The following is a 15,401-nucleotide window of genomic DNA, read 5'->3' as shown; positions in this document are numbered from 1 at the left end:
CTAAAAGTCTTTAAGATTTCTTCTGTTCTTTCAGCACTCCTCTACTCTATTTTTTGATGTTAGACTACTCAAACTGGTTATCTTACCCCTTTTTGATCATCTATTACTTGTTTTTTGGGTTCTACATTTTTGGGTGATTTCGTTAATTTGATTTTCTTGAAGTCTTCTATTGAGGCTTTTAATTTCTGCTATTTTTTTTTTTTTTTTAATTTACAAGAGTTATTTTTCTTTTCGTGTTCCTTTCTTGTATCATCCTATTTTTCATGAATTCAATGCCTTATCTCTTTCAGGATATTGATAATTTTTTGAAATTTTCATCCCTATATATAATCTCCTTTTTTTAAAGTTTCTTTTGTGTTTATTTTGGTCTCTACATTTCATTTCCAGATGTCTGATACTACTTGGTTGTCCGCTCATATTTAAGAATGGCAACTAAAAAGCTGGTGAGAAGCTTTGAGCACATGCTTATTCTTGTTATTAGGTGCTGTAGAGTTGCTTCTGACTCACAGCGACCCTATGTACAACAAAGAATGAAACACTGCCCGGTCCTGCACCATCTTTATAGTCGTTGCTGTGTTTGAGCCCATTGTAGCAGTCATTGTGTCCGTCTGTCTTGCTGCGGGTCTTCCTCTTTTTCACTGACCCTCTACTTTGCCAAGCTTGATGTCCTTCTCAGGGACTGATCCTTCCTGGTAGCACGTACAAAATACATGAGATGAAGTCTCTCCATCCTCACTTCTAATCAGCATTCTGCCTGTACTTCTTCCAAGACAGATTTATTCATTCTTATGGCAGCCCATGGTATATTCAGTATTCTTTGCCAACCCTATAATCCAAATGCATCAATTCTTGTTCAGTCTTCCTTGCTCATTGTCCAGCTTTTGCATGCATATGAGATGATTAAAAATACCATGGCTTGGATCAGGTGCACCTTAGTCCTCAAAGTGACGTCTTTACTTTTTAACACTTGAGAGAGGTCTCTTGCAGCAGATTTGCCCAGTACAATACGTCGTTTGATTTCTCGGTTGCTGCTTCCATGGGCCTTGATTGTGGATGTAAGTATAAAATGAAATCCTTTACAACTTCAGTCTTTTCTGTTTATCGTGATGTTGCTTATTTGTCTAGTTGTGAGGATTTTTGTTTTCTTTATGTTGAGGTAGGAGCCCTGGTCGCGCAGTGGTTAAAATGCTTGATTGCTAACCAAAAGATTGGCAGTTTGAACCCACCAGCTGCTCCATGGGAGAAAGACATGGCAGTCTGCTTCCGTAAAAATTACAGCCTTAGAAACCCTATTCTGTCCTGTAAGGTCGCTATGAGTTGGAATTGACTCGATGGCATCCAACAGCGACAACACCACCACCAGTGTTTTAGGAGTCCCTGGGTGGTGCTAACAGTTAAGTGCTCGACTACTAGTCGAAAGGTTGGTGGTTCAAACCCACCCAGAGGTGCTTTGGAAGATAGGCCTGGTGATCTGATTCCCAAAGGTCATAGCCTCGAAGACCCCATGGAGCAGTTCTACTCTGTACACGTGGAGTCACCATGAGTCAGAATCGACTCAATGGACAACTGACAACAACCACCGCCGGTGTTCTGGGAGCTGAGTGGAGAAGGGGTTGGGGAGGGAAATCATGATGTAAACTTACTTATCTTCCTATCATACTTCTGCCCTCAGCTGTACTTGGTGTGCCTGACTCTCTGGGTTTATTCACCCCAGAGAGTGAAACTTTGGTTATCTGCCAAGGTAGATCTAGAAGCTTATCAGTTGCTGTCCAGTGGATTCCGTCTCATTGCTACCCCATGTGTATCACAGTAATACTGTTTTTCATGACTGGTTTTTTGGAAGTAGATTGCTAGGTCTTTCTTCTGAGGCACCTCTGGTGGACTTGAACAACCAACCTTTCAGTTAGCAGCTAAGTGTATGGTTTTCTAGGATCCCTATTGCTTGTTATTCAGACATTCAACCAGTCCTTCCTTTTTCATTCAACCTGACCTTCATAGGTATTCAATTCCTGAGCCTTTCTGAAGTCGTATAGCTTGCTTCTTGGCTTCACCTACTGCTAGCTTAGATTTCAGCCTCAATCTGTTATCACTCACTCATCTATTTTCTTCTTTCAAGAATTTTTTTGCTGTTTTCTCCTCTTTTATTATCTTTGTTCTTTTTTTTTTGTGCTTTAAGTGAAAGTTACAATTCTAGTTTCTCATACAAAAATTTATACACACATTGTTATGTGACCCTACTTGCTCTCCCTATACTGTGACAGCATACTTCTCCTCTCCACCCCAGATTTCCCGTGTCCGTTCATCCAGCTTCTGACCCTGTCTACCTTCTCATCTAGCCTCTGGACAGGAGCTGACCATTTAGTCTCGTGTATCTGCTTGAGCAAAGAAGCAGACTCTTCACGAGTATCATTTTATGTCTCATTCATTATCTTTGTTCTTGAAGGTTTTTGCTTTTTTGAAAGTCCCATTCCTGTCATTTTAATGGAATTTGGTACAGGAACTGAGGTAAATATTTGCTCAGTCTTCCTTTTTTTTTTTTTTTTTGCAGAGGAGAAAACTTACGCACAGAAAGATACAACTTTTCTTAGTTGTCAGCAAGCCAAAATTAGAATATTGGTTTCTGATTTGTAATCTGGTATTTCTTCCACTCCACCTGCAGTGACTGATATGTTTCTTTCTAGGCTAAAGAGCCTTTCATAATATTAGATCTTGTTAAATCCTTAGGGGAAATCATGTTTGATTTTGACTGTCATTCATTGTCATCTACCATTTCCCATCAGTGTGTTCCTGAAGTCTGTACGTACGTGCTTGGGTTGGTTCTTTTGTCTTATATCCACTTGAGAGCCAGGCCATAACTAGGGGAGAGCATCTAATAGAGTTCTGTCCCCTCACAGATACTCAGAAAGTCTTCGACTGACTGGCAAAGAGCAGGTTGGTCTCTAACTCTTAAAATACTGGTATCACATAGATTTATTGAATGTCAACCTGTGGATGACTATACAGAGAAAAACTGTCTGTCCTTTCTTTTTAAAATTTGCCTATATGACACAAATTGTTTTCACATTGGCAAATTATAAATGGATATGGAATTGGTTTTATATGGTACCTAGTTTCCTCTCCGTTCCTCATCTTTCATTTTATAAACAAGAACACAGAATTTGGGTGACTTGCTTAAAGTTACTTAGCTAATGAGAAGCAGAGCCAACACTTAGAAATTCTCTTCTGAGTCCTTCTGCCCCGTGTATTCTATCAGAAACGGACTTCATACTGGGAAATGATTCTTGAAACTTATTTCTATCAGAAGCAGGTACAGCAAATGGGGTCTTGTTAGAGAGTACTCATGTCTTCCACCAGCCCCAATTTTCATCGTGGGTAGAACTTTGTGGGTAGGATTTCATTATGCCTGAACAGGCTAAATTGAAGTATATGGGTTCTTTTTAAAATTTCCTACCTTATATTGCTGTGAATATGTCTTTATGACCTTATTTTAAGGCTTGAAATATAACTGTTCTTTCTTTTCTTTACAGCCGCATCCAGATCTCATTATGCATCAGAAAAATGAAAAAACAGAGGAAAATTCTATGGAGGAAAGGAATACACTTAGCCTTTTCTGAGAAATGGAATACTGGGTTTGGAGGCTTTAAGAAATTCTATTTTCATCAACACTTGTGTATTCTGAAAGCTAAGCTGGGAAGGCCAGTTACTTGGAGCAGACAGTTGAGGTATTTCCAGTGCAGAAAGAAAGTCCGTCCAATCCAGAAGACGTGGATCCAGGATGAGTCCCTTTTTGCTAAGACCAAGTCAAATGTGGCTGCTCCAAATGTTAGCACTTTTTCCTCTAAAGTGAAAAGAAAGGGCACTGAACAATTTGTTTCATCCTCAAGGACCATTCTGGAGCTCCAGTCAGAAAAGTTGCTGTCATTAGCAAAGAACTCGGACCATGAATATGGTGGAGAGAGAAGTCTTCTGAAGGCAGGTGCTGATTTACCAGCAAATAGTGTTTTAGGTCAGGCCAGTGGGCGCAGACCTAGGACGGAGCCACACGCTTCTGACTTTCCCATGAAGTTCAATGGGGAGAGCCAAAATCCAGGTGAGAGTGGCACGATTGTGGTCACCTTGAGCAGCCATAAGAGAAAGCGCTTTTGTTATGGCTGCTGCCAAGGGCTGGAGCACCACAGGAATGGGGGACCCCTGATTCCAAAAAAGTTCCAACTTAACCAGCATAGAAGAATAAAAGTATCTCCTCTTATGATGTATGAGAAATTGTCCATGATTAGATTTCGGTACAGAATTCTTAGATCCCAGCACTTAAGAACAAAAAGAAAAATTTGTAAACAGAAAAAATCCCAGCAAAGCTGGGTACAGAAGGTCACCGGGGACTATCAGGAGACTTTTAGGGAGAACTGTGAGGGTGGCAGTTGCAGCCTGTTCCCTTCCCCAGAGCCGAAAGACTCTTCTTGTCGGCATCCGCCATACTTCCCAGATATGGACAGCGATGCTGTGGTGAAGGAAAAGAACTCTCCTGCGCCTGACGGTCACAGTAAAGGAAGTCCTTTCTTGGGCAAGGAGCTTAGTTTAGGTGAAGCATTCCCTGACCAACAGAATGGCAGTGCCACATACACCTGGGACCAGTCATCCTCTTCCTCTCCTAAGTGGGAATGTACAGAGCTGATTCATGGCACCCCTTTACCAGAACATCATTCTAGTAACGTGTTCATCTCAGAAACCGAAAGAGACAGTATGACTCTGGGTCAGGACAGTCAGACAAGCGACGTCGATGATGGCAGAGTAAAGCTGTCAGTGTCGGGAGCAGATAAGTCTCTGGGTTGTATGGATGGGCCTGTGTCCGAAGAGACTGTGCAGAATGAGAGCTCATACCAGATGGAGGAGGATGGATCTCTGAAGCAGAACATTCTTAGTTCTAAGTTGCTGGACCACCCTTACTGTAAAAGTCCACTGGAGGCTCCCCTGATGTGTGGGGGACTCAAACTAGAAAATCAAGTGGGAGGTGGGAAGAACGGTCAGAAAGCATCTCCAGTGGATGACGAACAGCTGGCAGTCTGCCTTTCTGGTATGCATTCTCCTTTATTCTCCCCCAACCTTAGCCCACACTTGCTGTCATCATCCTTTCTAGAAGCGCCCCTTTCTTTGCCTTCTACACATGGATTTCCCGTAAACAGTTAGACATGCTTCTTGAAGCCTTTTATATCACTGCATTTTGTAGCTGCTCCATAACTTCTTTAATTAAGCCTCAGCTGATGGACACTTGTGTTGCTTCCAGTTTTTTCCTTCTGTAAACAGTGGTACAATGAAACGATGTCTTCATACTTAAACAATTGTTTCTATAAGTTACATTCCTCGTAGTGGTATGCTGGTGAAAGATTACTCACACTGAAAACTTCAAGAGAATTGTTAAATTACCTTCCAAAAAGTTGAACCAATTTATACTCGGTAAACTTTGCCAATCTTATAGACTGCACCAGAGTTCTTTGTTTTGTGTTTTTAAATTTTAAGTTTGAACATCTTTTGTATGATTATTGGCCATTTTTTGTTTGTGTCTGATTTCCTTTTGCCTATTTTTCTATTGGATTGTTTATATTTTATTTACTATATGAGAAACTCCTATGTACCAGGCACTGTACTAGTTCCTAAGAAGGTAGCAGTGAACAGGATACACTGATCCCTACCTTCATGGACTTAGTGTCATTCTAGTTAAAAAAGATGTTAACTTATTAATTATACATGTTAGAAGAGTTGAAGTTTTCCCGTTCCAAAAAGTAAAAGCCTTGAAAACTCCTACTTTGTTTATGATATTTTTGATTAACAGAAATTTTCAATCCTTTCATGGTAAAATTTCTCTTCACTTTATGGCTTCTAGTTCTCATGTCATGCTTTAAAAAATGTTTTCTCATTAAAATCTACCCTGTAAAGGAAATTGATATAAACATTTTTGGAAGATAATATAGCAGTATCAGTCTTTCACCTATTCCCCTTCTTGGAATTTATCTAGATATAACTGAGTACAGATATATTTATACAGGGATGTTAGTTGTAGTATTCTTTATGGTATAAAAAAACTGGAAACAACCAAAATGAATATTTCTAACGAATTATAAATTATGGCGTATCCAGGTAATGGTATAAGGTGCAGCTGTTAAAGAATAAATTAGATCTTTATTGTTATATTGAAAGATGTCTATGCAAAGTGAAAACAAGTTGCAAAACAGAATGCCGTTTAAATATACACACACGTGCAAGGTGAGTATATGTAGATATGTGTGCACGTGTGTTTGTATAGGACATATCAAGATGGATATGTTAAATTGTTATAAATGGCTTTTTGTCTGGGGCAGTTGGGAGGATTACTTCCTGATAGTTTAAACAATTCTGAATACTTTGTTTTCCCAACCATTAAGTATGTGTAAAAGTTCTTCCCCCCAGAGACACACACAGGTGTAGAGTTCTAGCACATCTTTAAAAAACTGTTTCTGCTGTTTCTGCTGTCCTAGAACAGAAGAAGACAAATTTCCCAACCTACTATGAGGTTAGCAGAACTATGATACTTAAAACTTGAAAAGTTAGCATTTACGCACAAACAAGAATTATCTTTTATAGATGTAACCCTTCCAAATATAATTGATAAACTGAATATGGCACATAGTAAAACTGTAGCATGACCTGAGGAAGTAGGATTTCACAGAATTCACTTTTGGTGATCTATGATGTAATTCATTATTTTAATAGGCTAAAGGAGAAAAATGATGGAATCTCAGCAGGTGCTGAAAAGCCTGTTAATCAAACTCAACTTCCCTTTGTGTTTAAGTGTCTTAGAAAACTATGAATAAAGAAAACTTCCTTCACTTGGTAAAGAATATCTGTCAGTAACCACCAGCAGTTCCGAGTTTAGGCAGATGAATTAAGCACATTGAATCTCTTCTTCCTCCTTACGAAATCCATATAAATTATTTTTAAAAGTATTAAAAACATGTATCTCTGTACTGGAAAAAAAAAAGTGTTTTGGTGAATCAGAAACTGAGAAGCTCCTACAAGGCAAAAAGTAGAGGGAAGTTCCAGAGGGGAACCCCAATGACAGAGGGAAGATTAGTGTAGGAAAATGGGGTAGTTGAGGAATCTCATGAAAGCATATGACCTGTTTGTGTCATATATCAGCAGTGAGAATATCTGCTATCAAGCTGAAATTCTAAGAACAGCAAATTGGTGGGAAGAGATGAGACAACCCCCCCTCCGCCCCCGCCCAACTACTTGCATTGCTTGGCAAGAATGAGGAATATCAATTTCCAGACAGACATCTGAGAAAAGCCAACACAATGAAACAAACATATTCAGCAAGTGGGAAGCTAAACCCAAGTAATCAGGATTAATACAGCAATCAGTATAGGACCATCAGTACAGTAGATGCTCCTTTAACTGACTTCTATAGCATTAGCTACTATTGAGTTCCATGGTATGCTGAATGCTGGCTCTTCTCTAATATAGCTGCACGTTATGCTCATTTTAGTTGATTTATGTATTTATCAAGAGCCGGTTGTACTTATGGGAAATTACTTAGTTTTATTAAGTGTTACATAAATTGATGAAATATGAGTGTAAAAACAAAGTTACTCCTTTGAAAACTAAGTTAAATGCTTTTTAATGACTGTAGTGAGTTGCTGCAAAAAAGAACCCAAAACACTGATACTGAATTATGCTTATACAAGACAACTGTAAAAGATTTGAAGGAGGATGTGAAAAGCAAGGATTCTGCAAGTGTTCTTAAGTTTTTGGTTCACATTAAAGAAGAGCTAGAAGTTCAAACCTTCATCTGGTAACTATGCTAGGAGAGAATGGGAGGGAAACTGTCCTGAAGAAGTAACAAGAAATATTTTCTAGAACTGAAGAAAGGTATGAGTCTTCAAATTGGAAAGACTCAGTGCTTTAATTTAATCTTTTAATCAGGATTAAAATGTACAGTATACACACAAACCCACACTAAATTTTGTGAAGTAATACTAAGGATAAAGAGAAATAATTAGAATAATTAGCTATCTGTTTTGGAAGGAAAAGGAATAGATTCCTGTGTCACAATATATTCCAGATGGTTTAAAAATTTAATTAGAAATAAATACAGATACAAAAGTGTACACGTGAATATATTATCAATAGCAGCATTATTGATAATAGTCAAAAGGTGGAAACAACCTAAACGTCCATCAACTGATGAATAAATGAAATGTATAGCCCTACAATAGAATATTATTCAGCCATAAGAAGGAATGAAATACTGATATTTGCTACAATGTGGATGAACTTTGAAAACATACTGAGAGGAACCAGGCACAAAAAGGCCATATATTGTATGATTTTATTGATATGAAATGCCCAGAACAGGCAAATCCATAGAGAAAGAAAGTAGATTAGTGGTTGCCAGGGGCTTAGGAGAGGAAGTAGATTAGTGGTTGCCAGGGGCTTAACAGAGGAGGGTGACTGCTAACGGGTTCTTTTTGAGGTGATGAAAATGCTCTGGAATTAGATGGTGGTGATGGGATGGTTACACAACTCTGAATATACTAAAAACCACTGAATTGTATAAGAGGGTTAATTTTGTGGTATGTGAATTGTATCTCAATAAACCTGTTATAGAAAACACAGAAGACCGTTTTTATAATCTTATAAGACATTTTTAAACATAGGCCACTTCAAAAGCAATAAAAATATACAAATTTGACAATATCATTAAAATCTTATATATAGCAAGGAAACAACAAAGGAAAATTTAGAAGTTTTGGATATGCATACCATTTGACTCAAATTCGACTTAACGAATATGTCTGTCCTAGGGAAACAAGAAGACAAGGACACAAGCAAGGATTTTAATTGTAACATATTTACAGAGCTAAAAATTAACTTCAGTGGTCATCAGTAGGGGATTGGTTAAAATATGGCATACCTCATTTAATGAACTACTAGATCATTTTGAATTGACTTAGACAAAAATATTCATGATATACTGAATGAAAAAACAACTTCTCAAGAAGAGTAACTATAGCGTGCCACTTACATGTTTAAGAAATACATGCTTATAAGGGCATGAAAGTTCAAACGGACATTCCTTGAAGTTTTAGCCGTTGAATTACGAGGAGACTGCTTGTTTATTTTTAAGTATTTGTTGTCATGTATTAGGAGAAAAAAAAACACAAGAACTACTTCAAAAGGCTATTCATGTTTCAAGTTTATAACGTCTTTTCTAGTTTACCTTTAGCCCTTTTGGAAAAAAGTAAAGATGGGTCCCTACCACATTCTTCTTTCTTTATTTTTGTTGTTGAGAATATGCACAGGAAAAACATACACCAATTCAACAGTTTCCCCACATGTGCAGTTTAGTGACATTGATTTCGTTCTTTGAGTTGTGCAACCATTCTCACCTTCCTTTTTTGAGTTGTTCCTCCCTCATTGACTAAACTCACTGGCCCCTAAGGTTCCTATCTAATCTTTTGAGTTGCTGTTGTCAATTTGATCTCATGTACATAGTTCTTAAAAGAGCATAATGCTCAAGGCAGACCTTTTTTACTAGTTAAGCTAAACTATTGTTTGGTTTTAAGAAGATTTCAGGGGATATTTTTGGTTTAAGGTTTAAAGATGATCTCAGGGCAGTAGTTTCAGGGGTTCATCCACCTTCCATGGCTCAAGGAAGTCTGGAGTCCATAAAAATCTGAAATTCTGTTCTACTTTTCCCTCTTTTGATCAGAATTCGTCTATGGAATCTTTGATCAAAATGTTCAGTAATGGTAGCTGGGTACTATCCAGCACTTCTGGTCTCATGGCAAAGGAGGCAGTTGTTCATGGAGGCACTTAGCCACATGTTCCATATCCTCTTCCTGTTCCTTACTTTCCTTCTTCCTCAGGTGAATAGAGACCAGTTGTGCCTTGGATGGCAGCTTGCAAAACTTTAAGACCCCAGGACCATGGTCTTGGGGAACATCTAGCTCAATTGGCATGACACTACTTATAAAGATAACGCTCTACATTCTACCTTGGTGAGTAGTGTCTGGGGTCTTAAAAGCCTGTGAGCGGCCATCTAAGATACTCCACTGGTCTCATCTCTTCGGGAGCAAGGGAGAATGAAGAGAACAGGATACAACGAAAAGATTAGTCCAAAGGACTAATTGTCCACAGCTACCAAGACCTCCACCAGACTGAGTCCAGTACAGCTAGATGGTGCCCGGCTACCACCGCTGACTGCTCTGATCAGGATCACAACACAGGGTTCTGGACAGAGCTGGAGAAGGATGTAGAGCATAATTCTAACTCACACACACACAAAAAAGACCAGATTTACTGGCCTAAAGGAGACTGGAGAAACCCCGAGAGTATGACCCCCAGATACCCTTTTAGCTCAGTGGCGAAGTTACCTTCGAGGTTCACTGTTCAGCCTGGGAGTGGACAGCCCAGTAAAACCATGAGAGTAACGAGGTACAGGAGTCCAGTGATAAGGCCCAGAAGGCAGAAGGGGAGTAGGAAGCTGATGATAGGGAACACAAAGTAGAGTAAGGATATTGTTGATGTGTTGTGAGATTGTTAACCATTGGAATAGGGCAACATTTGTAGTAACTGTTAAATGGGAGACTGTTTTGTCCTGTAAGCCGTCATCTTAAGTGAGAATAACAGCACAATTAGAAGAGTGTAGTCAATGTCACTTAAATGTGTATGTAAAAAAATTTTAGAAATGGCGTATCTTTGGCTATGTGTATTTTCACCAAAAAAAAAAAAAAAATTGAGAATTTAGAGGGTTAAAATGTTGTGGGGTTGTTAACCAATGTCATAAAACAGCATGTGTGTTACTGTTACATGAGAAACTATCTGTTCTGTAAGCCTTCACCTGAAGTACAATAAAATATTAAAAAAAAAAAACAAACCCTTAAGACCCCAGGCACTACGCAGCAAACTAGGAGGTAGAACAGAAGCCCTAAAAATGTTATTAGGCCAGTTAACTGGGATGTCCCATGAAACCATGATCCTAAACCTCCAAACCAAGGAACCAGATTCCATGAGGTGTTTGGTTGTATATAAGCAGCCTCAGCAGCTGCCCTTTTTTCTGTCACTGTAAATATATCTAACATACAACTTTGCCAGTTCAACTTTTTACAGGTATACAACTTATTGACGGCAATTATAGTAATCGGCTGTGCAACTCTACCCTTAATGTGATTTTTCCATCTCCATTAACGTTTTCCTCCTCCTTCCTGCCCTGGTAACCACTAATAAAGTTTGACCTCTGTACATTTGCCTTTTCTTGTCTTTTTATGTATGTGAAATCATAGAATATTTGTCCTTTTGTGATTGGCTTATTTCATGATAATGTCTTCAAGTTCCATCCGTACTGTAGCATGTATCAAGACTTCTCCTACTGGCTGAGTAGTATTCCATTGTATGTATGTACCACATTTTCTTTATCCGTTCATCTGTTGATGGGCATTTAGGCTCTTTCCACCTTTTGGCTCTTGTGAATAGTGCTGCAGTGAACATTGGTGTACATGTCTTTTTGAGTCTCTGCTTTCAAGTCTTTTGGGTATACACCTAGGAGTGGACTTGCTGGGTCATATGGTAGTTCTGTTTTTAGCCTTTTTGAGGAACCACCACATTGTTATCCACAATGGCTATACGATTTTGCATTCCTACCAGCAATGGATAAGGGTTCCAGTTACCCTACATCCTTACCAACATTTGTTATTTTCCCTTTTTTTTTTTTAAAAAAAACTTAGCCATCCTAGTGGGAGAGAAATGGTATCCCATTGTGGTTTTGACTTGCGTCCCTGATGGCTAACGATGCTGGGCATCTTTTCATGTGTTTAGTGGCCGTTTAAATGCCCTCCCTATCGCATTCTTTACACCAAAATGAATTCCAGCTGTGAATAAAAGATTTAGCCCATAGTTCTAATACTGTTTATTGAGTAATTCATCCTTTCCCCCATGGATATGGAATGCCACCTGTCATTGGGCCTCTTCCTGGACTTTGATTTCTCTCTTTCTATGCTAGTACTATTCTGGTTTATTCTAGTTAGTTTTATAATTTGGCAGGACTAGACCCTCCTCCCCCTCATCCCTCCTACCCATTATTCACTGCTCCCCTTCAATCCTTTTCAAAAAATTTTAGGAATTTTTCACATTATTGTCCCAAGATGAATTTTGGATTTGTCAATAAAAAAAAAAAAGTGTGGCTTTTGCTTAGTATTGCTAACATTTATAGATTAATTTAGGCAAAATTACATTCATTACTATATTGAATTTTCCTGTCTTAACACAAGGAATTAACTCCATTTATTGACTTACGTACTTTAGTATAATTTTGCAGTATTTTTCACTTAGGTATCGCACATTCCTTAAGTTTATTCTTAGATATTTCATACCTTCCTTGTTGGGACCTTTCTGAGGTGTGTATTGTACAGTGAAGCCTGTGAGAGCCGGAACTCAATAACTGCCTTTTTTTTCCGAGTCTCGCAAGTTTTCCACCTTTGACAAGATCTTACCACTTTTCTGTTGCTCTCTATTAGTGGAAAATATTTGAGTTTTCCTTCTCTGACAGGTTTTTGCCTTACAGATTCTGGCTTTCGCAGGTTTTGCTGTATTGTGTTGGAGGAGAACCAAGTGGTTGTATTATGTATGTGCATAACCCAGTGAACCCCAATTCCAAGTCTGGATGGATCATGGCCCAGGTCTATAGGCTCAAAGAAAAATTGTCCAACCCTGTTGGTTTAACAGGATGGGTAATTTAACTTCTAAAATAGTATATCAGGTTTTTTGCTTATTGTGTTTTATAATTGCAGGATGCGTATAATTGGGGCTGTAATGTTTGTTTCTTCCTAACTTTTTGTTTGTTTGTTTATTGTTGTAGTTTAAGTGAAAGTTTACATTTCAAGTTAGTCTCGTATACGAAAATTTATACATACATTGTTGTTATGTGACCCTAATTGCTCTCCCTATACTGTGACAGCACACTCCTCCTTTCCACCCCTGATTCCCCATGTCCATTCAACCAGCTCCTAACCCTCTCTGCCTTCTCATCTCACCTCCAGACAGAAGCTGCCCATTTAGTCTGATGTATCTACTTGAGCTAAGAAACACACTCTTCACGAGTACCACTTTATGTCCCAAAGCCCAGTCCAATCTTTGTCTGAAGAGTTGGCCTTGGAAATTGTTTTAGTTCTGGGCTGACAGAGAGTCCGGGGGCCATGCTTTCCCCTAGCATATTTATCCTTTGTTTCTTGGGTCACATGGAAGTTTTAGTACTTGTGGAGTGAAACATTGTATTCCTATCGTATTTTTCCTTTTTGGTTAATCATTTTGGTGAAAGTAAGTGAGTAAAGGATAATGGATTTAACTGTCATTTTATTCTACTTGAGCTAAGAAACACACTCTTCACGAGTACCACTTTATGTCCCAAAGCCCAGTCCAATCTTTGTCTGAAGAGTTGGCCTTGGAAATTGTTTTAGTTCTGGGCTGACAGAGAGTCCGGGGGCCATGCTTTCCCCTAGCATATTTATCCTTTGTTTCTTGGGTCACATGGAAGTTTTAGTACTTGTGGAGTGAAACATTGTATTCCTATCGTATTTTTCCTTTTTGGTTAATCATTTTGGTGAAAGTAAGTGAGTAAAGGATAATGGATTTAACTGTCATTTTAATCTCTTCCTGGCCTAAACCAACCAAACAAACAAATAAACCAGTTGCTGTGCAGTCTGTTCCAACTCGTGATGACCCCGCGTGTGTCAGAGTAGAACTGTGCTCCACAGGGTTTTCAGTGGCTGATTTCTTAGAAGTAGATCACTGGACCTTTCTTTGAGGTGCCTCTAGGTGGACTTGAACCAGCAACCTCTTGGTTGGCAGCTGAATGCTTAACTGTTTGAACTACCCTGGGACTCAAATTCTTGGCCTAGTGGTTTTAAAAAGGAAAGGTGAAGTGAAGAACTAAGTTGTTTTTGTAGGGAAAAGATAATAGGTATTTCTTGCTTTGGAGGAGGCATAACATAATGGTTAACAGCTTAATCTCTAGTCACAACCTACAATCAAAATACTAGTTCTGCCATGTACTAGCTAAGTGTCCTTGAGGAAGTTACTTAACCTCCCTAAGTAACTTCTGTTTCTCCTTCTATAAAATAGAGATAATATCTAACACATCAAAAACTCAAACCTATTGCCGTGGAGTCGATTCTGACTAATAGCAACCCTATAGAACAGAGTAGAACCGCCCCATAGGGTTTCCAAGGCTGTAATCTTTACGGAAGCAGACTGCCACATCTTCCTCCTATAGAGCAGCTGGTGGGATTGAACCGCTGACCTTCAGGTTAGCAGCCAAGCACTTAACCACTGTGCCACCAGGGCTCCTTATCTAATATGTAGCGTAGTTGTAAGGATTAAATGAGATGCACTAGTGCTTGGCTTATGGTAGGTGCTCTTCAACATTTGTATTATTTCTGTTCCATGAGATAATGGTGTCCATCACTGAGATGTTGTCATCTAGGGTCCTCCTTGAAGACCCTGGTAGGGCCTTTCTATTGCACGAGGAATCCATGTTTATCATCTGCAAAGTGACAGGAAAAAAATTAACAGATAAGAGGACAAAAATCACAACTTAAAATTACCATAATACTACCATCTGGGAATAACACTGTTAACGAGAACACATCTCTCCCATGATACTGGTTTGGAATGGGGGTCTGTATCCCATTGGTAAAGGAGTCTCAATCAAGGTTGCTGGTCCTAAAGTTTAATCTTTTTTGTTAATAAGGGCATTATTTTTGTATAAAATTTGTTCCTTAGATGCAGTTTTTCAAGTGTCAGGATTCCTTAATGCTCTCTTGGGCCTGTTCTCCCATATGGACACAAGGCTATGCTGAGATGACTACAAGGTTTGATACACTAAATACTATAGGCAAATGTATATTCTAGTGTAGCTTAAAACCAAACCAAACCCATTGCTGTAGAGCCGATTCTGACCCATAGTAACCCTATAGGACAGAGTAGAATTGCCCCATAGGGTTTCCAAGGAGCAGCTAGTGGATTCAAACTGCTGACTTTTTTGTTAGCAGCCAGACGCTTAACCACCGTGCCACCAGGGCTCTGGTCCTATCTTAGAAGCCCCAAATCTTTATCTCCTACTCTGATGAGCTAAGTTGGAACATGGTAATACCTTCCTGTCTTTCTATATGCCTAAATCCCTGACCAGACTAGGCAGAAGCAAGCGACTCTTTCCTAAACCCTGACCTTCACTCTTTTTTTTTTTGCAGTTGGGTTTTTTTTTTAATTTAATTTTTTTTTTAATTGTACTTCAGGTGAAGACTTACAGAACAAATAGTTTCTCGTGAAACACTAGTACACATGTTGTTTTATGACATTGGTTAACAACCCCA

At 38.9% G+C, this 15,401-nt stretch overlaps 1 protein-coding gene across 4 annotated transcripts in view; it reads left to right on the top strand.

Moving 5' to 3' along the window:
- The window catches only part of SENP5 (SUMO specific peptidase 5), a 52,144-nt gene that overhangs the window by 8,008 nt on the left and 28,735 nt on the right, over positions 1-15,401 (top strand). For all 4 annotated transcript variants that reach the window (XR_002823611.1, XM_004373584.3, XM_023728742.1 and 1 more), the window contains exon 2: positions 3,528-5,071. Coding sequence is in view for 3 of the 4 variants with exons in the window: in XM_004373584.3 (XP_004373641.1) it covers positions 3,559-5,071 (1,513 nt within the window). In the remaining variant the exon portion in view is untranslated. The remainder of the gene's footprint in view (positions 1-3,527; positions 5,072-15,401) is intronic.

This window comes from Trichechus manatus, unplaced genomic scaffold (genome assembly GCF_000243295.1).
Source record: "Trichechus manatus latirostris isolate Lorelei unplaced genomic scaffold, TriManLat1.0 scaffold00026, whole genome shotgun sequence".
NCBI classification, from domain to species: domain Eukaryota; kingdom Metazoa; phylum Chordata; class Mammalia; order Sirenia; family Trichechidae; genus Trichechus; species Trichechus manatus.
This window is presented reverse-complemented; position numbering and strand designations above follow the sequence as displayed.